The sequence below is a fragment of the Erithacus rubecula genome (assembly GCF_903797595.1).
Source record: "Erithacus rubecula genome assembly, chromosome: 26".
Classification (NCBI taxonomy): Eukaryota; Metazoa; Chordata; class Aves; order Passeriformes; family Muscicapidae; genus Erithacus; species Erithacus rubecula.
This window is the reverse complement of record NC_136678.1, coordinates 4,290,063-4,312,387: the sequence shown is the minus strand read 5'-3', so window position 1 is coordinate 4,312,387 and position 22,325 is coordinate 4,290,063. Positions and strand designations below refer to the sequence as shown.

At 55.4% G+C, this 22,325-nt stretch overlaps 1 protein-coding gene across 1 annotated transcript in view; it reads left to right on the top strand.

Moving 5' to 3' along the window:
- The first annotated feature begins 879 nt into the window (after positions 1–879).
- The window catches only part of CNTN2 (contactin 2), a 29,159-nt gene continuing 7,713 nt past the window's right edge, over positions 880–22,325 (top strand). The window contains 13 exon segments of the mRNA XM_079327078.1: positions 880–1,075; positions 10,533–10,633; positions 14,766–14,910; positions 15,452–15,627; positions 15,898–15,993; positions 16,200–16,409; positions 16,957–17,056; positions 17,681–17,856; positions 19,209–19,345; positions 19,805–19,934; positions 20,792–20,942; positions 21,207–21,334; positions 21,822–21,997. Coding sequence (XP_079183204.1) covers positions 10,579–10,633; positions 14,766–14,910; positions 15,452–15,627; positions 15,898–15,993; positions 16,200–16,409; positions 16,957–17,056; positions 17,681–17,856; positions 19,209–19,345; positions 19,805–19,934; positions 20,792–20,942; positions 21,207–21,334; positions 21,822–21,997 — 1,680 coding nt within the window. The 5' untranslated portion in view covers positions 880–1,075; positions 10,533–10,578.

Here is a 22,325-nt window from a genome sequence, read left to right as displayed (position 1 = left end):
GCGGCCAGACCCGGCGCCCGCGGATCACCCGGCACCACGAGCAGGTCTGGCTGGAGCTGGCAAGGGCCGGAAGGTCCCTGGAAAATTCCAAATCCTCGATTCCCCCCAGCACAGGCACTTTCACAGCTTCCCCCACCCCTCGGGGGCTGCCGGGGGTCCCGGAGTGTCCCTGTCACCTCCTGTCCCTGTCACATCCTCTCGCGTCCCTCCCCCGGCAGCCCGAGACGAGCCGGGAGCTGAGGATCTTCCCGGGAAAATCCCCCTGGGACAAACCCTGAGTCCCTCGGGCCACGGCCACGGCCAAAAGTGGCTTTGGGCGCACCCAAAAAAACCAAAGGTGACCCTAAGGTGACCACGCTGTCACCCCCGCGCCGTCACTGTGAGGAATCCCCGTCGGGGACCACCCACTCCAGCCCGAGCATCCCAAAATTTGACCGTGCAGAAATTTCCTCGGCGCGAATCCCATCCTTGGGTGTCTACAGACGCAGAAACGCGCGGGTATCCATGGACAGATTGTGTAATTATGGATCGATTGTGTAATCCACGGATATATTTAGGCACTGGGAGTGCACACACCCAAACCCACGCAGGGATGAGGAGCCCTGGGGCCGCTCCCACCCCACAGCGAGGGGCTCAAACCCCTCCAACCCCCCCCCCGGCCCCACACCTGCTCCAGCCCCAGGGACGGCAGCAGCCGAGGGGGCTCCCGCAGCCGGCGGGAGAGGCTGCGGGATGAATTATGCATGATGATGATGATGATGGTGATGATGATGATGCCCGCCTGCTTCTTGCGCTGTGGCGAGCGAGGTAAAAGCAGGGGAGGAGGGGGGGTGAGGAATAAAAAAAATAATAATTCGCCGTCTCCAGGGAGCGGCGTGGTGGTTGGCAGCGAGCGAGGGAGCGCGCACGCAAGGAGGGAGGAGAGGGAGGAGCACATCCTAATGCAGAGATGCTGCAGTGGCTTTGGGCACACACATCCACACTCGGCCAGCCACCAGCCGAGCTCTGCCTCGCAGCCCAGCCCCCGGCAGCCGCCAGGCCCCGCGGGCCCCCGGCTGATGCCCACCCGCCCCAGGTAAGCGCTCCGTTCATCCCGGAGCGATGGAGAGCGCACCGCGTGTCCCAGCGCATCATTCCCGACCCGCGCTGGCTCCGCTCCGGCCGGGGGGACACCGCGGGGTCCCGCCGGGCTCCGGAGGCTCGGGGACAGGAGCTGGGGGTGGTTCGGGCATTGGGCGGGTGGAGTTGGGAGCAGGGGGGGCCGCGGAGGTGGCACTTGTGGCAGCGCGGCGCGGCCGAGGTCAGGGCGGCTGTCAGCAGAAATGTCTGGTACGGGGGAAAAAAATCGGGGAATATTTCGGTTCTCAGCGATTGTCGCGAGGTTTTTTCCCGGCGCGTTCCGGCCCGACGCTGGTGGGGTCGGGCGTGTTTAGGGGGGGTCCACAGAGGGTTCTGCTGCCCAAAAGTACTTCGGAATCCCCAGAATGAGCTGGCAGAGCCCTGAGCAGCCCCAGAACGCCGTGGGGTCCCGGTTCCTCTTCCTGAGGGCAGATCCCAGGGGAGGGGTGGGATTTTGGGATGCTCCGGGGGGATTTGTGTGCCTGGGGCTGTGCCAGGGACACTCGGGGCTGGGTGGGATGCTGTGCAAAGCCACTCATCCATTCCCGCCCCATTCCCCGTGGGCACGGGGGGCACCCCACAATCAGGGCACCCCCAGAGGGATGGACGCTGGCATGGGGAAACTGGGGGGGGGGGGTTCCTGGGGCTCCTTCTCGTGTCTTCAAACTCCTCGAGCTTCCTCCTCACCCCACCCACGGTGACCCCAAAACTGCCCCAGGCTGGCCCCAACTCCCACCAGCCCCCCACGTTATTGCCGGGAGGTCTCTCCCAGGAAACACCGGTTGCTGTGAGGATGGGAGGCAGCAGCCGCTGCATCCTGGAGCTGGGAGAAATCCCAAAGCTTTTCCAGAGCCCGAGCTCGGCCCTGCTCCTCCCAGGAATATCCATGAGGAATTGTGAGGGCACAAAGCTGGAGCGCGGGGTGTTGCAGGAGATTTAGGATCAAGAAATGAACCTTTCTCAGGCTGGATATTTGGGATTTAGCACAGCTACAGAACCCTAAAAGCCTCTTGCTTTGCTCACCAGGGAGTCCCAAACTTTCCAGAAATAACTGAGCTTTCCAAGGGGTGGCTCAGAATTCCCAAAAACTCCGGTAAAAGGGAGATAGGGGAGTTCTGTCCAGCCCAGCTGTACCTGGGGCTCAGGTAGAGTGAGACAAAGAGTTCCCAACGCCCCTCTCCACCCCCTGATTAATTCCCACAAAACAGAGAGGCCACTCTTATCCCTCTGGAACATTTGCAGAGGATTTGAAGGTCTGGGTTAGGATTTTCTCCGCGGATTTACCACGAATAAACCATAAAGGGCAGAAAACCCAAACCGTGCCGTTAGGGTTTCCCATCCGCATCCCACGGAAATGGGAATCCACGTGGAGCCGAGCCCACGTTAGAGCTGCGTTGGAAATGCCCAAAATCCGAATTATCCATGGAATATTTGAGGAGAGGCTGAGCCCTGCCGGGGCTTCTCGCCCCGTGGCACTTTGTCCCTGTCGCTGGCAGTGCCACCACCCCCGGAGTGTGAGGCTGAGCCCACGGGGGGACCTGCAGCTCCCCCGGGGATCCCCCCACCCCAGCCGGGCGGGGCCCCGGGATGGGGCCGGAGCCCAGATCCCGAAATGGAGATCGGGGTGGGGTCTGGGGGAGGCTGGGATGGGGTTTTAGGGAGTTTAGGGTGGGGTTTTCATGGAGATTGGGATGGGGTCTCAGGGAGGATGGGATGGGGTCTCAGGGAGTTTGGAATGCGGTCTCAGGGAATTGGGGATGAGGTTTCAGAGTGTTTAGGGTGCGGTTTTCATGGAGATTAGAATCAGGGTCTCCGGGAGTTTGGGATGGCGGTTTCAGGGATTTGGGGATGGGGATTTCCCCGTCTCCCACGGGTTTGCTCAGTGCACCTCTCCAGCTGCACAAAATCCCTTTCCCTGAACCCCAAATCTCTCCTTTTCCATGGCAAACACCCCCGGTCCCGCTGTAAAATCCAAGCTCCCAGTGGGATGATCCAAGAGACATTGCCACCCAGAGCCGGCTGTGAATCCCAACCCCAGCCCTGCCCAGCGATCCTAAATCAGGACATTTATCATTTAATGAGAGCCCGGAGAGCTCTAAAACCAGGGGAACCAGGGAAAATCTGTTTAGCGCTGATCCCTGACAAGGCTGGGAATGTTTGGAGCCCGAACCCAAATCCCACGGACAGGAGAGAAGGTTGGACACGGGGATGGATCATCCCAGGAGCAAAACAAACCCGGCACCACCACAGGGAGCAGCTGCAGCTTCCCTGGATTTTGAACTCCAGGGTGTTGCTCCTTCCCAGTATAACCAGTACAAGCACCCAGCAGCCCACTGGAAGGGCTGGGGAGCTCCGGGAGCTCCTGGAGCCAGGCAGGGATTCCCCAAAACCCAAAATCTTGGAACCTTGGGAAGGTTCTTGCTGGTAGATCAGAGCTTCTCTTTCCAAGCCCTTCTCCAGCAGCTTTTCCCGAGCTCCCCGCTTGTTTTTCCCGACTCCCGGGAGCGCTTCCAGCGGCAGGGAAAGGCTGGAGCAGGTAGGAGCTATTTATACCTGAGCCACATCACCGCGCCGCGGCTCTGACGCCACCGGAGCGCGAGGGGGAGGGAGGGATAGTCCCGGCTTTAGGCTGAGCTTCGCGGAGCTGATCCAGGCCTGGAGAGGGCAGCGGGAAACGGGAGTGGGGGGGTTAATTTGGGGAGGGGAGCTCAGCTCTGTGCTCGCTGCCTGAAATCCCTCCCGGTCCCGCGGCTCTTCCCTGCAGATCCCGCAGGAGCAGCCGGAATTTCCCGGGAAAAGGGAAATCGGCAGCTCCGGGAATGTGCCTGTGGGAATTTCAGTGATTTCAGCAGCCACAAGCGGCACGAACCAGGATTTGGGGTTGACATCGCCTCCCACGGTCACAGAATTGCTTCCCAACGACCAGAGCCAAAACTCCCCAGTCCCACCCCAATTTTTTCCCAAATTCCCACTGGATTCACTCCTGCGTGAATTTCCAGACATTTCCAGCCTCATCTCAACTGCTCTGGCTGATTTTTCCATTGGAACTCGAGTCTGGAGGGAGGGTTAAGCCTGGCTTAACACCAGCCCTGTGCCCGACCTGGGGGAATCCCCTTCCCAAAATTCCCCCATCCCGGGGGGCTGAAGATCCATGGAAAAGTGTCCTGACTCCTCCTGCTGGTCCCCTTCACTTTGACACCTGTCCCAAGGCTTTGGCTCACCCGGAGCTCCCGAGGGTGTTCCCAAGCCCAGACCCCCCGGAGCTCCAGTCCAAACCCCTGGGAATTTTTCGAGGGATATTTGCATAGCTCAGGTTGGATTCCCATCACCCCTGAAGGCAACGAGGAGAGAGATGGGAAGGGGTTTGTTTGGGGAGGGAAAAGATCATTAAAATATGGAATGGAATGGAATGGAATGGAATGGAATGGAATAGAATAGAATAGAATAGAATAGAATAGAATAGAATAGAATAGAATAGAATAGAATAGAATAGAATAGAATAGAATAAGAAAATGAAAACGATAATGATAATGATAATGATAATTTTTAAAGGGAAACCCACTCACTGCAAAACTCAGATGCAAAATTAACTCTGTCCAGAGGAGGAAGGTCCCACTGATAACAAAATTCCCCTTTTTAAATTCACAGTTCGATTTTAACCCCAAGTCCATCCCGCCCACACCCCCTTCCCATGTCCAGGGCCAAAGGCACCTCCCGGCTTTGTTTCCCGCACAAAGGGAGGGTTTGGAGCGAAACGAAACTCCCCCCGAGCCCTGCGGAGCTGCGACCCGCGGGGCTGCGGCCAATTATTCGGGAAAAGCACTTCCAGGAGCAGGGAAAGCAGGGAGGGGCCGGAGACCCTGCTGGGATCAGAGCCGGGAGCAGAGGGAAAGGCCAGGCTCGGTTTGTGCCTGGGGAAAGCCAGACCTGGAATGCTGGTCCTTCTCAAGGCCGATCTGTTCCAAATAAATCAATGGTGATCGATTGAAATTATCGATTTTAAATTATCAATTTCAGATTATCAGTGTAAGACCCGGCTGTGCAGGCAAGGGGCTGGTGTAGGGTGAGAGCAGCTGGGTGATCCCATCCCATCCCATCCCATCCCATGGCAGGACAGAGGGACATGGGACTCTCCAGAAGTGTTTTGGGGACACATCTTGTGGCTGGAGACCCTGGCATGGTGTTCTGACCCCACACTGCAGTTTGGGGTCTGTTTGAGGTGACCCCAAGACCCCAAACCCTTCTTTTGTTCCTCATTGGAGACTTCCTTGCCCAGGATGGGTTTGGAGTGGCCCAGAATTCCTGCAGGACCTGGAGCCACCGACAGATCCGAGCCCAAAAAAAACTCTGGGAAGGGCCGAATTCGGAGCTTTCCTTTCAATCCACCCTGATTTATAGAGGACAAACCCGTGACAATGAGCCCGTTTGTACCTCCCCGGCCACGCTGTGCCGGGTTGGACACGATGTCCCCAACCTTGGGGAGGTTCTGAGAGTCAGAACCCAGGGAGCATCACACGCCTGCCCTTTCCAGCTTTAGCCAGGATCCCGAACAAAAGAGGCGCAGGAGGAATCCAGCCCGGCCCTTCTCCGGAGCGATCCTTCCCTGGGGAATGCGGCGGCACAAGGAGCTGCCCCATTTAATCCCAAACGCTCCTCTGGTGGCTGAGTGCTGGAGATGGAATTACACTGATTTATCCCGCTAATGGACAGCGCTGGACATGGCATCTCCTGCCCAAACCCACCCCCAAAATCCCGCTGGGATCATCCTGCAGAGGATGCAGCTCCAGTCAGAGCTGTGGCTGCTGTTCCAGGCAGTTCCTCCTCTCCCTGCACACCCCAAAATCTCGCTGAGCCCCCCGACTCTGCGCTCGCAGATCCCGGAGGGAAGGGATCATGCGGAGTTTTGCATCCCGCCCTGCTGCCGGAGGTATCGGTGACAGCCTCCATTAGCGGCGGTGACAGATCCCCTTTCAGGACACCAGCAGGCTCTCGAGTGGCTGTTAAAATACCCCGGGAAGAGGGAAAAAAAACAGCTCCCTGTGGCCCTTCCCTAATTAGGGATGAGAGCAGGGCTCAATATCCAGCGCAGAGTGTTCCCGAGCTTTGGGGTGGATCCAGGATTAGGAGGTCGGGTCGGATCCAGGATCAGAAACTGGGGGTCGGGTCCAGGATCAAGAGATTGGGGTCGGGTCGAGGATGAGGACCTGGGGGTGGGATCTAGGATGGGGAGATTGGGTCAGATCCAGGATCAGGAGCTGGGGGTTAGGTCCAGGATAAGCAGATCAGGGTCAGATCCAGGATCAGGAGCTCGTGGTGGTGGCTCCGGAGACCCCCCAGGTGTCCCCAGGTGTGACCTGGGAGAAGCCGCCCCTCAGGCACCATCTGAGGGTGACACTTTGGTGCCAAAGGCGATCGGGACGGCGGAAAACGGGATCACAGGGGTTTATCTTATCCAGACTGGAATTGCAGAATGATTCGGAGAAATTCCTGTTCCTCCCTCACGTCTTTGTTATTCCTGGAGCTGCTCCCGGCTCCCACATCCCGGATTTTTTACCCACTTAAAGCACGGGATGGGCTGGGGCTGGATTTAAAAGGGGAAAATGGGAAATCAGCCGCATCTCCCTGTTCTCCCTACAAGAGCTCCCCAGGAGCTCCGCACATCCCATTTCACTTCCCGCAGGGTTCCGGGAACAAAAACCTGGGAAGGAAGTTCTGGAAGGGTGGAGGGATGGACACGGGGGAGTGAGGAGGGGAAATGTGGCGCTGAAAGGGATGAGAGCAGATGGGGAGAGCCGGGTGGGAAGAGAGAAGCGGGATGGGAGCCGCGATTCGCATCCTAAATAATGAATCGGAAAATCATGGAATAATTCCAATCACCCGGCAGGAACGCCATCCCAGCCTGGCTCGGCTGCAGCCAGAGAGGTGCTGGGGGCTGTGTTCCCATGAAAGGCACGGCAGGAATTCCTCCCCTCATCCCGAGCAGATCCCGGGCCTCGGGACCATCCCGAGGAGAGGCGGGATGGGGTTTGCTCTCGCTCAAACACGGCACCAAGAGCTGACAAATTCAGGGAATGGCAGAGAAATTCCCTGTATTTCGGAACTGCCTCAAGGAGCCTCACCCTCAGAATGGGCCCAACCCAGACCTCCTGCCACGGCCTCCTCCTTGTGGAAAGGATTTCAGCTGGCAGGGAGTGGGTTAAATGGGATACCGGGGAGGAATTCCTGGCTGTGCGGGCCGGGAGAGGCTGGGATGGAATTCCCAGAGAATCCATGGCTGCCCCATCCCTGGAAGTGTTCCAAGCCAGGTTGGAGTCACCTGGGATAGTGGGAGGTGTCCCTGCTCATGCCAGGGAGTGGGATGGGCATTCAAACCACTCTGGGATTCCACGAAAAATAACAAAAGGCAGCTTCCCCCCTCTCTTTCCTGTTTATTTTCAAAGTGTGAGGGAAAAGGAACAAAAAAAGCAAAGCTGCAGCCGGAGCCTTCCCAGGCGGCTCCCAGCGCTCAGAGGAGGATTCGGGCTCGGGAAACGGGGCTGGAAAAACTCCCGGAGTTTAATTTGCAGCCGCTGGTGCAGGAACGGCTCCGCCGCTCCTGCCTCTCAAACCCCGGAGCTGCAGAGATTTGGAAAAGTCAACTCATTAATTAGCGCGGGGCTGGCATCTCCTGCAGCCCCAGAGCGCGCCCGGCTCAAAGCTGCCCCTTGTCCCCGAGGCGGAGGGACAAGCCCGGGGAACAAAGGGACAGTGTTGGCAGCGGGGCCGTGGGCTCGGGACGCTGTTTGGGGCAGGATTCTCGGTGACATCAAGTGACTCCATGTGACCGAGCCACTCCAGGGCTGCGTGGGAGCGTCTCCCGCCCCGCTGCGCTCCGTCCCCAAATTCCCTGTCCCTGACACAGCTCGTGCCTCTCCCACCAGGAGCTGCCACCTCGCTCTGGCAGCGGCTCCCCCCTGCCCGGCCAGGCGGGATAATGAAGCTCCAGCTTTATTTTGGGGCCTGGCAGGGAAGAAAATCCCAGTAGGGCTGAGAGCGGCTGTCCCCTCTGTGTCCCCTCCTGCAAGTCCCCTCCATCCTCTCTGTCCCCTCTCTGTCCCACTCCTGCCAATCTCCTCTATCCCGTGTTTATCCCCTCTCTGTCCCCTCTTGTCAGTGCACTCCATCCCCTCTCTGTTCCACCTCTGTCCCATCTCTGTTCCCCCTCCTGTCAGTCCCCTCTCTATCCCCTCCTGTCTGTCCCCTCTGTCCCCTCTTTATCCCCTCTATCCCCTCCTGCCAGTCCCCTCTGTGCCCTCTCTGCCCCCTCCCTCTGTCCCCTGTGTCCCTTCTTTGTCCTCTCTCTGTCCCCTCCCGCCCATCTCCTCCATCCCCTCTGTCCCATCTGTCCCCTCTCTCCCCCCTCCCTCTGTCCCCTCTGTCCCGTCCCCGTGTCCCCTGCCCGGCTCCCTGATCTGGGTTTCATCCCTCAGACCCAGGCAAGACAATCCCCCGGGATTTTGGGATGCTGGTAGCCAAACCTCTCTGGGTGAGGACACAAACCCCGGGATTTTGGGATGCTGGTAGCCAAACCTCTCTGGGTGAGGACACAAACCAGGGGATTTTGGGATGCTGGTAGCCAAACCTCTCTGGGTGAGGACACAAACCCCGGGATTTTGGGATGCTGGTAGCCAAACCTCTCTGGGTGAGGACACAAACCCCGGGATTTTGGGATGCTGGTAGCCAAACCTCTCTGGGTGAGGACACAAACCCCGGGATTTTGGGATGCTGGTAGCCAAACCTCTCTGGGTGAGGGCACAAACCCGGGATTTTGGGATGCTGGTAGCCAAACCTCTCTGGGTGAGGACACAAACCCCGGGATTTTGGGATGCTGGTAGCCAAACCTCTCTGGGTGAGGACACAAACCCCGGGATTTTGGGATGCTGGTAGCCAAACCTCTCTGGGTGAGGACACAAACTCCGGGATTTTGGGATGCTGGTAGCCAAACCTCTCTGGGTGAGGACACAAACCCCGGGATTTTGGGATGCTGGTAGCCAAACCTCTCTGGGTATGGACACAAAGAGGCCGCGCGGCTCCCGCAGCCCGGAGGGGGCCGGGAGGCAAAGCTGAGCTCTGGCTGCTTGCTCAGGTGCTGCTGCTAATGAGGGGGGGCTGGGAAGGGGCCGAGCATCCCCCGGGATGAGCTAATCCCTGCTCCGGGGGGCTCGGGAGGACAGATGGGCAGGGACAGCAGCGGCAGCAGCACCAGCTGGAGCAGGGGGATGAGCAGCAGGAGCGGCCCGGGAGCTCTTGGCAGCATCTTCAGCTCCTCGCTGGGATGTTCTGGGGAGGACAGCGGGAAATGAGGCCCTGCCGGGCTGGGGGAGAGCTCTGTGCATCGTTCCTGAAGGGTTTGTTAACAAAGAGGGGAAATCCAGCCCAAAATCCCTGCTGGGGTCCCGTGGGAAGAGGTGCTGGAGGGGGAGCTGCTCCCACTGAGGTTTTGGGGGGCAGGGGCTGCACTAAGAGCTCAGGGTTTGTGTGGGGGGGCTGATTTTTGGGAGTTCTTTGGGATCACAGGAGGCTGTGGAGGAGACTGGAAATACACAGGCACTTGAGGAGTTTCAATTAAAGATTCTCTTGTCACAGAATTCCCAAATCCTGGAGTGATTTGGGTGGGGAGGGACCTTAAAGCCCAGAGTGTCACTCAGCCACGTGCAGGGACACCTTCCATTATCCTGGGGTGCTCCAGTCCCCATCTAACCCAGCCTGGGACACTTCCAGGGATGGAGAATCCTGCTCCAGGGCATCCCAACCCTCACCAGCCAAGAACTCCTTCCCAATATCTTCATTATTTACACAAGATCCCAAATTTTTCCTTCTTCCTCCCTCCCACCGATATCCCACGTGCTTCTGGCTTGGTGTTTTCCATCAAAAAGGAGAATTTACAGAGGAGGGGGGAAGAATGGGAAGTACAAAAGGAGGAGGGACAACAATTCCCCTCCCTGATTTGTCCCATCTGGGACAAAAAGAGCTCCTTCAGCCTCTCCTGCTGGAATTTTGCCCTGGAGTGACTCTTGCTCGGGCTGGTGGCCAGAGAGGAGGCACAGCTGGACTCTGGAGCCTCTGGAATTTCAGCACCATGGAATATTTGGGGCTGGAAGGATCTCACTGACTCCAGAGCCTCTGGAATTGTAGAACCATGGAATATTTGGGGTTGGAGGGGTCTCATTCACCCCAAACTGAGTTTCTGGAATTTCAGCACCATGGAATATTTGGGGTTGGAAGGGCCCTGCTGATCCCAGAGCCTCTGGAATTTCAGCACCATGGAATATCTGTGGCTGGAAGGGCTCTGCTGACTCCAGAGGCTCTGGAATTTCAGCACCATGGAATATCTGGGGCTGGAAGGTCTCACTGGCCCCTCTGTGTCCCCCCAGGGCTGTCCCCCCGTGCCCGTAGGGGCCCCGCAGGAGCCGGCGCAGGATGGGAGGCACCACTGGATTCATCCACATTTCCCTGGCTGTTGGAACCTTCCTGGGTAAGAGAATTCCAGGATTCATCGGGAATCTCCTGTCCCTGGGATGCAACAGTGCTGAATCCCAAATCCCTGCATGGTTTGGGATGGGCTGTTCCATGTTTGTGCTGTTTATTCCCAATATCCCTTTTGGGCCAGGAGTGTTTGAGACAATTCCCTTTTTCTAAATCCAAATTTAGGGAGGTGCAGGAGGAATTTCCTCCTGCCAGTGGGATTCATTCCACTCTCCATCTTGCTTTTTCCAGGGATTGCTTGCTGGGCATATCCTGAAAAAATCCTTAGGGACCATTTCTGGATCTCAGGGATAAATTCTGGAGCTCAGGGAGCATTTCTGGATTTCAGGGATGATTTCCAGATCTCAGGGACATTTCTGGGTCTTAGGGAGAAATTCTGGATCTTCTGGATAGTTTCCAGACCTCGCGGAGAAATTCCAGATCTCAGGGACATTTCTGGTTACCAGGGAGCATTTCTGGATTTTGGGGGACCATTTCCAGACTTCAGGCCCATCCTTGGATCTTGGGGTGAAGCTCTGGATCTCAAGAGTCATTTCTGGATTTTGGGGATGATTTCTGAATTTTGGGGAGCATTTCCAGACCTCAGGCCCATCCCTGGATCTCGGGGAGGCTCAGGCTGCTCCCTGCAGGTCCCTTTTCCACAGGGAGACATTTCCTCTGCAGCTGAGCCTGGATAATGTCCTCCAGCCAATCCATCAGCCCGGGCACAGCCTGCTGGCCCATCCTCATAAATATCTAATTACCTTTTAATGTTCTCTGCCTCCCTGAGGAGGCTCAGGCAGGGGGGGGCTGCCCTGGATCCGGAGCAATTATCCCACTTGGAAATCACCCTGACACAGAGCTGGAGTTGGGGTCTGCATCAACCACCTGAGTTCAGGCAAACCCCCCAAAAACTGCACCCTGGGAGGGAGATTTTCACTTTGACCTTTGGCTGATGCTGCCACAGAGCTCTGGAGGCAGCTGGGAACAGGGAGAAATCCTGGGAATGTGAGGAGGGATGGGGACAAAAGGATGGGAGCAGTGGATGAGGCTCAAGGAAATGTTATGGAGTGGGAAAAGAGGCAAAACCTCCAGGTCTGCAGAGGGGTTTAAATATTTAAAACTTCTGAAGTGCACAGAGACCTGTCTAAAATCCCAAATTCTGCCCAGCCTTTGTTCATTTGGGAAAAACTCTGGAAAATCTGGGAATCCAAGCCCTGACCCTTTGTTCCTCAGCAAGCTGCTCATTAAAAATAACCCAAAACAAAGCCTTGGTTCCTCGGAGACCTGATCCTCAAAAAAACCACCCAAATCCAGTTGGATTCTAGGCATAAATTCCCTGTAAAACCAATTTATTGCCCTGCTGTGATCCAGAGGCTCCAGGGCCGTGCTGAGCATGTTCTCAGAAAAAGAAATGGAAAACATTGCACCGAGTAAATTCATCATTTCCTGGGCTCAGCACGAAGGCAAAGTGCAGCCTCCTGCACACCTGGGCTTTCCAGGCCTGGATCTCAGCAAATTCCTAAAAATATCCCCAAAAATAACTCAAAAGGGAGGCTCTGGAGTCACCTCCCTGCAGCTGCTTCTTCAAATCTTCATCTTCAGGTGTTCTGCTTTCATCTTTTCCCGTTATTTTGGTGCTAATTTTCATTTTTCCTGATACTGAAGGTTATTCCAGAGCCATGGTGGGTTTTTTCCTGTTGTTCCAGCTCTTCCAGCTGGATGGAACACGGAAAATTCCGAGCAGGTCACTCCTCTCCTTTGAAATTTGGCTTTAAAACTTTCATTTTGTGCCTGTCCTCTCCCTATTTTCCCAACACCACAGCTCCAGGATCTTGCATTGGCAACATTAAAAATCGGGAATTCTGAGGTGGCAGGATGGGCCCAGATCAGTCTCAGAATTTCTGGGATTTTTCAATTCTTAATTTTAACCTTGTCCCCACCTCGTAACTGTTTAATTACTGCTTTAACCGACCCCTGATTTGTTTAATGAGTGAAATTCAAGTGTTTCACCTCCAGCACGTTGGAATTGTGGATTAAAATTCACCTGAACTCCTGGCATCGATTCCAAGTGGGAAAATCGATGCCTGGCACTGGCAGCAGTAACCTTGGCAGGGACAAAGGGACAGCAGAGGAGAGCAAGGGGACACAGGGACAGGGGCTCCAGGTGGGATCAGGAGGGAGGATGAGCCTGATTTGGCCTGATTGGAATAAAAAAAATCCCGCAGGAAACAGCAGGGGTGGGAGTGGTAGCAATAGATATTTTATTTGTTAAATAAATAGGAATTATTTACCTTGTGCTCCCTAATTAAATTCAAAATTAGAGCTGCTCAGCCTCGATCCTGTCACTGCCATCTATCAGAGCACAATTGACTCATCTATCAGCACACAATTAATTCATCCTCATTAATTCCCCATTAACTCATTATTGTTTTCCCCCTTGGTCAGCAGAGTTTATTCCAGCTGGAGCTCCCTCAGCACTGACCCAAATGGGAGAAGACTCCCACTTTTTCCTTCAGGAACAGAACCATCCTAGAAGGAAAACAGCCCTGGCTGAGAGGGGAAACAACCCCAAAACCGCCATTTTTCCTTCATTCCAAAGAATCCAAGCTGTGTGGCACCGGGGACCATCCCATGTGCACATCCCTGCAGAGCAGAGCTGGGATAATTGCCTGGAGCAGGGACAGGGGAGTAGCTGCTCCCAGCCCTGAGCCAATTACCAGAGCCCCTCTCCCATCCCATCCCATGGATCCCATGGATCCCATCTCATCCCATCCCATGGATCCCATCCCATGGATCCCATCCCATGGATCCCATCCCATGGATCCCATCCCATCCCATCCCATCCCATCCCATCCCATCCCATCCCATCCCATCCCATCCCATCCCATCCCATCTCCTCCTGGAGCAGCTGGAACACGAGGCAAACCCCAGGAGCTGCTCCTGCTGATCCCAGACCATTCCTGGCTGGAAGAGCCTCTTCCATAAAAATCCCATTCCCGGGAATTGTTTCATTCAGGAGCAGCCCTGCTGAGCAGGGGGAAGGAGACAGATTAGCACAGCTCATTAATTCAATTACAGAGCAGGGAAGGATCCTGGAGCAGGGAAGCAGCTCAGAGCTGGTGGCTCCTTCCCTGATAAGGGCCAGGCGTCTCCAGGGGGACAGGGACAGTGAGGACAGGCAGGGACAGGCAGGACAGACGTGCTGGCAATTATCCCACCGGCTGTTCCTGCCAGAAAGGGATTTCCAGGAGGTCTCTCTCGTTCATGGTGTCCTTCCAGTGAGCACCCTGGGCTGTGGGAGGTGTCCCAGAATGGGAATGGGATGAGCTTTAATGTTTTTCCCACCCAAACCAGTCAGGGGTTGTGGGATCCCCCAGGTGGGAGGGGATCTGCTGGGATTTGCTGTTTATCTGAGGCACGAGGCAGCTGGCACATCCCAGTGGCACATTGTCCCCAAACAGGGCCCAGGCAGAGTGTGGGGCTGGCAGGTGGGGCCTTTGTCCCTCTTGTTCCTCACTGCTCCCAAAACCAGAGTGAAATCCATGTCTGAACACCCCAAAGCAGCTTCAGGCTCATCCCAGCCGTGGAACAGAATGGTTTGTACTGGTTTGTACTGGTTTGCTCTGGTTTGATCTGGTTTGCTCTGGTTTCCACACCAGCAAGCAACTGGTTTGATGTGTCAGGAGTCACTGGAGCTGCAGGGACAGAGGAGACCTGCCAGGTGTGTCCAGAGCCGTGAAGATCCCAGCTCTCCCTCACCCTGGAGAGGATTTGGGAAGAACGAACCAGGCAAAGCCTGTGCAGGCAGAGGAGGAACCTCAGGGACAAGGGGACATTCCCAGCTCCAGCTGTGCCATTCGGGGACATTCCCAGCTCCAGCTGTGCTGTCCCAGGAGATCCCTGCTCCTCCTGCAGGTGTCCCCAGTCCCTCAGGGAGGGCAGGAACAGTGCGGGATGCTCGCTGGGAATCGCAGCTCGTGTTCTACAGCCGGGGCAGGGCTGTGCTGGCAGATGGGGTGCAGTTCTCACATTGCTCCTTCTCTCCTCCTCGCTGCTGGGCACATCCTACAAAACTGAAAAAAAAAGGGTTTTTTAGGGGAAGCCAAGTGGGGCTGAGCAGGTTTTGCCCTCTCCCGCAGTTTGGTGCCAAGCACAGGGCGGCACACGGAGCTACGGGCCGGTGTTCGAGGAGCAGCCATCCCACACCCTCTTCCCTGAGGGCTCAGCTGAGGAAAAGGTGACCCTGGGCTGCAGGGCACGGGCCAATCCTCCTGCTACCTACAGGTGAGCTCAGGGATCGCACCTGGGATGGGATAAAGACACCCACAGTTCTGCTTTCTCCCCTCTGCTTTTATATATGGAGAATTATCGGATTGGGGAGGAGATTCCTTGTCCTGTGAGGAGCTGAGGGAGCTGGGAAGAGTCTGGAGAATCCTGAGGAGAAGGGGATCACCGTGGAGAAAAGGAGGCTCAGGGGGAATTTCTGGATCTGCACAGGACAGGAGTGGAGAGCTGGAGGAAATTGGGATCTCATCCCAGGGAATAGGGACAGAAGGAGAGGGAACAGCCTCAGGGTGGGATTTCCTCATGGAAAGGGTTGGCAGGGGCTCCCCAGGGAGTTTGGAGTGGCACTGAGTGCTCAGGGTGGGGATCAGGCACAACTTGGACTCGGCGATCCCAGAGGAATTTTCCAACCTCAACAACCCCAAAATTCTGAGACATTCTCAGATCCAAATCCACCTCCAACCCCGCCCCAACTGCAAACCACCACAGCCACACCCATGGGGGTTTATTCATCCCTGTGCTGCTCCCGTTTCTCCTGCAGGTGGAAGATGAACGGCACGGAGCTGAAGCTGGAGCCGGATTCCCGCTACAGGCTGGTGGCCGGGGATTTGGTGATCAGCAACCCCGTGAAAGCCAAAGATTCCGGTTCCTACCAGTGCGTGGCAACCAACCCCAGGGGCACCGTGGTCAGCAGGGAGGCCTCGCTCCGCTTTGGCTGTAAGTTTGGCACCGCCGGGTAAATTAAACACAAACACGGTTAGGCTGGGCTTAATCTGAGCCTGCCTGGAAAAAGGCTGGAGAGAACATCCCCAACACATCACGCCATGGAGAAATCTCCTGGCACTTCCACGGAAATTTGGAGAATTTGGAGTATTATGGAGGAAGCCATTGACTTTTTTGGATCTCCTTCTGCACAAACCCAGCAGAGGAAGCGCAGATGTTCTCCCAGCTGTTTTTTTCTGTCTGGGTTTCACTCTGCCTGTTCAGTTTTGCAGGAATTCTCAGCAGAAGAGCGGGACCCAGTGAAGATCACCGAGGGCTGGGGGGTGATGTTCACCTGCAACCCCCCACCCCATTACCCAGGTGAGGGGGAGACAGCAGAGCAGGGGGTTCCCAGATTTTCTGGGAGTTTCAGGGAAGGAAATTTGGGTGAATTCAGAGTTTGTAACACAACAAAGCACAGACTTGGTGTGTCCATGCAAGGGCCAGTTCCAGCCTGGAATCCCACCCTGTCCATCCCACCTGGGAGGACAAACCTGCCCAGTTCATTCCTTTCCTTTTCCCCCCAGGCTTGTCCTACCGGTGGCTCCTGAATGAATTCCCCAATTTCATCCCAGCTGACGGGAGACGTTTCATCTCCCAGACCACGGGCAACCTTTACATTGCCAAGACAGAGGCCTCAGACCTGGGCAACTACTCCTGCTTTGCCACAAGCCACATGGACTTCATCACCAAGAGCGTCTTCAGCAAGTTCTCCCGCCTCAGCCTGGCTGCAGAGGGTCAGCACTCTTGGATTGTCCCAAAAATGCCGATTCTTACGGGAAAAATCTAAATTAGCAACCCCCTGCAAAGCACCCGAATCACCCTCCAGCCCCTCTTAAGAGCTTCAAAAATATGGATGGGCTGGGATGGGAGGGGAGCAGCTCTTCCTCCAAGATTCTGGGTTTCTCTATTTTTAAAGGATAATTTTGGTACAGGGAAAAGAGAATTAAACAGGAGGAAGGTGTGGATGGGCAGGGATTGGAGCAATGTGGGATAGTGGAAAGTGTCCCTGTCCACGGCACAGGTGGGACTGGATTGGTTTAAGGACCCTTCCAACCCAAACCATTCCAGGATTCCATGATTCTCAGGAATTAGAGCCCTGAGAGCTTATAAAGAGAGTTTTAGAGAGTTCAGCAAGAACTGTCCAAAAAAGAAAGTGAAACCTCACTTGGGTGTCCCCTCACCCAAACGAAGGGGTTGGGAAGTCACCTCACGGGTCCCTCTGAGCCCCCGGGTGGCATTTCGGTGTCACCCAGCGCCCTGAGCCGTGTTTTCCCGTGGCAGACGCCAGGCAGTTCCCACCCAGCATCAAGGCCAGGTTCCCTGCCGACACCTACGCTCTGGCGGGGCAGCTGGTGACCCTGGAGTGCTTCGCCTTTGGAAAGTGAGAGCAGCGTCCGGGCGGAGAGGGGTGGGGATGGGGATGGGGATTGGGATGGGGATGGGGATGGGGATCGGGATTGGGATCTGGATCGGGATCGGGATCAGGATTGGGATCAGTATCAGGATTGGGATAGGGATTGGGATTGAGATCAGGATCAGGATCGGGATCAGGATCGGGATCAGGATCGGGATCAGGATCAGGATCGGGATCGGGATCAGGATCAGGATTGGGATCGGGATTGGGATCAGAATCGGGAACAGGATTGGGATTGGGACTGGGATCAGGATCGGGATCAGGATCAGGATCAGGATCAGGATCAGGATCGGGATCAGGATCAGAATCAGGATCGGGATCGAGATTGGGATCGGGATCAGGATCAGGATCCGGATCAGGATCGGGATCGGCATCGGGATCGGGATCAGGATTAGGATCAGGATCGGAATTGGGATTGGGATGGGGAGAGAACAGCCGAACTTCCACACCTCCTCTCTCCAATGGGAGACCAGAGATGGAGGGGAATGGGAAAAGGGAGGAGCTGGCTAAAGCCAAGCCTGGTGGGCAGGAGCGGGGTGGTCCCACCAGGACCGAGCTCAGCCCGGATTCACTGGATTGGCTCTCCCACAGCCCCGTGCCCCGGATCAAGTGGAGGAAGCTGGATGGGCCTCAGTCCTCCAAGTGGATCGGCAGCGAGCCCCTGCTGCAGATCCAGCACGCCGGGTTTGAGGATGAGGGAACCTACGAGTGTGAGGCGGAAAACACCAAAGGCAGGGACACCCACCAGGGCCGCATCATCATCCACGGTAACGCACCCCAACATGTCCCTTATCCCAGGGGACACGGGCAAAAACGTGTCCTTCATCCACAGGGACACATGCAAACACATCCTTCATCCATGGGGACACATCCACATATCCCTTATCCCAGGGGAAATGTCCAAAACCAATCCCTTATCCCAGGGGACACATTCAAAACCTTGTCCTTTGTCCACAGGGACACATCCACATGTCCCTTATCCCATGGCACACATCAAAAAATATGTCCTTCATCCAGAGGGATACATCCAAAACCACATGCAAAAACGTGCAAAAACATGTCTTTCATCCACAGGGACACAAACACGAGTCCATCATCCAAAGGACACATTAAACATGTGTCCTTCATCCAAAGGGACACAAACATGTGTCCTTTATCCAGGGGACACATCCAAACATGTGTCCTTCCCCCAGGGAATACATTTTAACTTCCCAGAGCACCCCAAGCTGCCCCAGGCAATGGTCTGAGGCTTTGGGACTAAAACCATCCCCTCTAATCCTGTCTCTTACCAGCCGTAATTAAAGGCCTTGCAAAGCCCCAGCCAAGGCCAGCAGGGATCAGGGAAACCTTTCCTCAGTGGGCACATTTGGGCTGTGGCAAGGAGAGAGAGAGCTCTTAACAGGCTCTAAAATCATCACAGCAAACATCAGGGAACCAGGGAAGGAAGGAGAGTGATAAAAATCAGACCTGGCTCGTGCTCAAGATCGTCTCCAAGCCTGAAGAGCTTCCACCAGGGTTAATTCTCCGAGCTGTCAGCCAGATCTAGTCAAGCTAAAACACTTAACCTGGTTACCTCAGCCTGATTCAGTTTTTCCTGAAGCTCAGGAATAGCCTGAAGCTGAGAGAGGGAAGCTTTAGAGGAGATAACAAAAATAAATTCTTGACTGTAAGAGTGGTGAGGTCCTGGCACAGGGTGGATGGGGAGGGTGGCACAGGGGCTGTGGCTTCCCCATCCCCATCCCTGGAAGTGCTCCAGACCAGGCTGGACAGGACCTGGAGCAGCCTGGGATGGTGGAAGTTGCCCCTGCCCATGGCAGGGTTGGCACTGGAGGATCTTTAAGCTCCTCTCCAACCCAAACCACCCCATGACTTGATTCAGGAATGGCTGAATTTAATTTTAAGAAGAGAAACCATTCCCTCAGGCCTGGGCTCTGATCTTGCTGAGCCAGAGCCCAGCAGGACCCAGCCCTGCCTATCACTGCACAAACGCCAGGGCCGCTCCCTAGGCAGATCCCGCTGTGCCTGCAGTGCTGGCACTGGGACATCCTTCTGCCAGCCTGGCACTGCCCCCTCTCAGCTGAGCTCCTTGGCTCTGCCCCCTCTCTCTTGTCCCCTGCAGCCCAGCCCGACTGGCTGGACGTCATCTCGGACACGGAGGCCGACATCGGGTCCGACCTGCGCTGGAGCTGCGTGGCCTCGGGCAAACCGCGGCCCACGGTGCGGTGGCTGCGGGATGGGCAGCCCCTGACATCCCAGGTACCCCCCAGCCAGCTCTGACCTGCTCCTCCAGCCCCAGCCCCTCATCCTGCCTCGCTCCTGCATCCCCGGTTCTCACCCCGCATCCCTCCTCCATGTGTCCCTGTTGGGCTGCCAAGCCGCGGCACCATGGCCGGAGCCCCTCTCCTGGCGCTGCCATCCCAGCCATCGCTTCGTGCAGCTGCAGGGACTCGCAGCAGGGAGGACAAACAGCCCCTCGTGCCTGTCCTGGTGTCACCTGCTCGCTGCTGCTCAGGTGGCTCGGCCAACAGAGCATGGCGAGCTGGGGGAGTGACCAGACATAAAAACAATTCCTGTGTTCTCCCCCCATGGAAAACCAGGCTGGCCTCGAGGAGTCTGTGACAAAACTCAACCCTGACCCAGCTGAGGACTGAGTTCCATTTTTTCTTTTTTTTTTTGTTTTTCCCATCTAACGGGTTCATCCTCTTGTTTGCACAGAACCGCATCGAAGTGAGCGGTGGAGAGCTGAGATTTTCCAAGCTAGTCCTGGAGGACTCTGGCATGTATCAGTGTGTGGCTGAGAACAAGCATGGCACAGTTTATGCAAGTGCTGAATTAACAGTGCAAGGTAATTCCTCCTTTCCCAGAGCTCTGGGTTCCAATGGGACACTGAAAAAAAAATCTCTTCCTAATATCCTGATGTGATCCTGACACAGTGTCGCAGTGAGATAAGAGCAGGCAAAAACTGCTTCACTCACCACTGAAATGGCTGCTGGTTCAACAAGACACTGTGCAAGCCTTTAAATTTTAAATGCTGTGTAAATTCTGTGTGAAAGAGAACAAAAACATCTGTTCAGCCACAGGAAGTGGGTAGGACACCCAGCAGCACTAAACTTCTCCTCCACTACCAACTCCTTTTTTTTGGAGGAAAGAGGTTAAAAAAAAAGAGTTCAACCTCCATTCTATCTGCTTTGATGGGTGGTGACTGGAGCTGAACTGCTGCCAAACTTGTTCCATGTTAGTCTAAAAGTTTATCTCCTCAAGGAAATGCCAGAGATAAATTAAAGGCCCTGAGCACCAACTGCTCAACATTAACACATTGAGGCCAACAGGTAAATCCTGATTCCATCTGCAATTCCAGGAGGAGTTTCAGGCAAGCTGGATGTCTGCATTGTTCAGGGTATTGAAGAGATTATCCTCGACATGTCCCAAAGCAGCTGCTGTTGTGTCTCTCAAAGACCTTGCACTTGTTAGGGTCATTCCCATCGCTCTGTCCCACTCGTGTGCCACAGAATTCCTGCCTGGCAGGCATCAGGATCCACCCGGCAGCCGAGGAATTCCTCCCTTATCCCGCTCTCCAGACTCTGCCTCGCTTCTCTTATCAAGCCATCCAACAACAAATCAATCCCCACTGGCACGGCGCTGAAATTCCCCCCAGGACAGCGTTTCTAATCGGGCCTTAATCCTCTTTTTTTATCCCTGTAGCTTTAGCTCCAGATTTTAGACTAAACCCGGTGAAGCGGCTGATCCCGGCGGCTCGGAGTGGGAAGGTCATCATCCCGTGCCAACCACGAGCAGCACCAAAAGCCACCGTGCTCTGGACCAAAGGGACAGAACTCCTGGTCAACAGCAGCAGGTAGCAGCACAGAGTCAGCTTCCACCTACAAAATGTAGCTAAATTTTTATTTTTTTTTACCAGAAGACTGGACTCGATGATCCAAATCTGCTGCTGCATCTCTGAATTTTGTTAGTCCTCTGATTTCTTCCTTAGCAAACTCCTACATGATATTTTTCTGCCTGATTTTTGTCCCCAGTTTCTCTAAGATCAGTGGGAATTCCCAAATGCCAAGCATAAGCAGATCTTTTATCCTTCCTTTGTGTGGCTCCTCTTCCTTTGCAGGGTGACGATTACGGCAGATGGGACCTTGATCCTGCAGAACATCAGCAAGTCCGATGAGGGAAAATACACCTGCTTTGCTGAGAACTTCATGGGCAAAGCCAACAGCACTGGAATCCTCTCCGTCCGAGGTAAGGACCTTCATTTGGGGTCAATCATGCAAGAAACGGCTAAAAACAAACAATGTGATCTTTCTCCTCTGCTTATACTCCAAAAAAAACAGAATAATCAGGGAATCAAAGTGATTTCAGGTGAGGCAGCAAAGTTGCCTGAGCCACCAACAAACAGCCCTTGAGAGAAGTGTTTCCATTTCTCAATCCCTCCTCTTCCTCCTGTAGAGTCCCTCCTCTTCCTCCTGTAGGGTCCCTCCTTTTCCTCCTGTAGAGTTCCTCCTCTTCCTCCTGTAGGGTCCCTCCTCTTCCTCCTGTAGAGTTCCTCCTCTTCCTCCTGTAGGGTCCCTCCTCTTCCTCCTGTAGGGTCCCTCCTCTTCCTCCTGTAGAGTCCCTCCTCTTCCTCCTGAAGCTCCAGCTGTAGGGGCGGGGTGAGGAGCTGGAGGGATGTTTTGGATACCAGCACGGGGATATTTTGGCTAAGAGCCCTTCCCCCCGTTCCCTGCAGATGCCACCAAGATCACGCTGGCACCATCGAGCGCCGACATCAACGTGGGCGAGAACATCACGCTACAGTGCCACGCGTCCCACGACCCCACCATGGACCTCACCTTCACCTGGTCCCTGGATGATTTCCCCATCGACTTCGACAGGTCCGAGGGGCACTACCGGCGAGCCAGTGCGGTGAGTGCCAAGGGAATTCCAGACCACCCAAAAGGATGGGAAATTAATTCCACGCTCCTTCTTCACGTGTTTGCACCCATCAAAGCTGCTCTGTTGCTTTGCCCAGAGCGGTTGTGAATTCCACACCCCTGGAAGTGTCCAAGGCCAGGTTGGACAGGGATTGGACGCCCTGGGATAGTGGAAGGTCCCTGCCATGGCTGGGTGGAATGGGATGGGCTTTAAGATCCTTCCCAGTTCAAAGCATTCCATGATTCCATGATCTCTCCCCTCCTAAACTGAAGCAGAAAGGAAAAGGCCTGTGGATGAAGGCAGGCAGAGATCAGTCAGT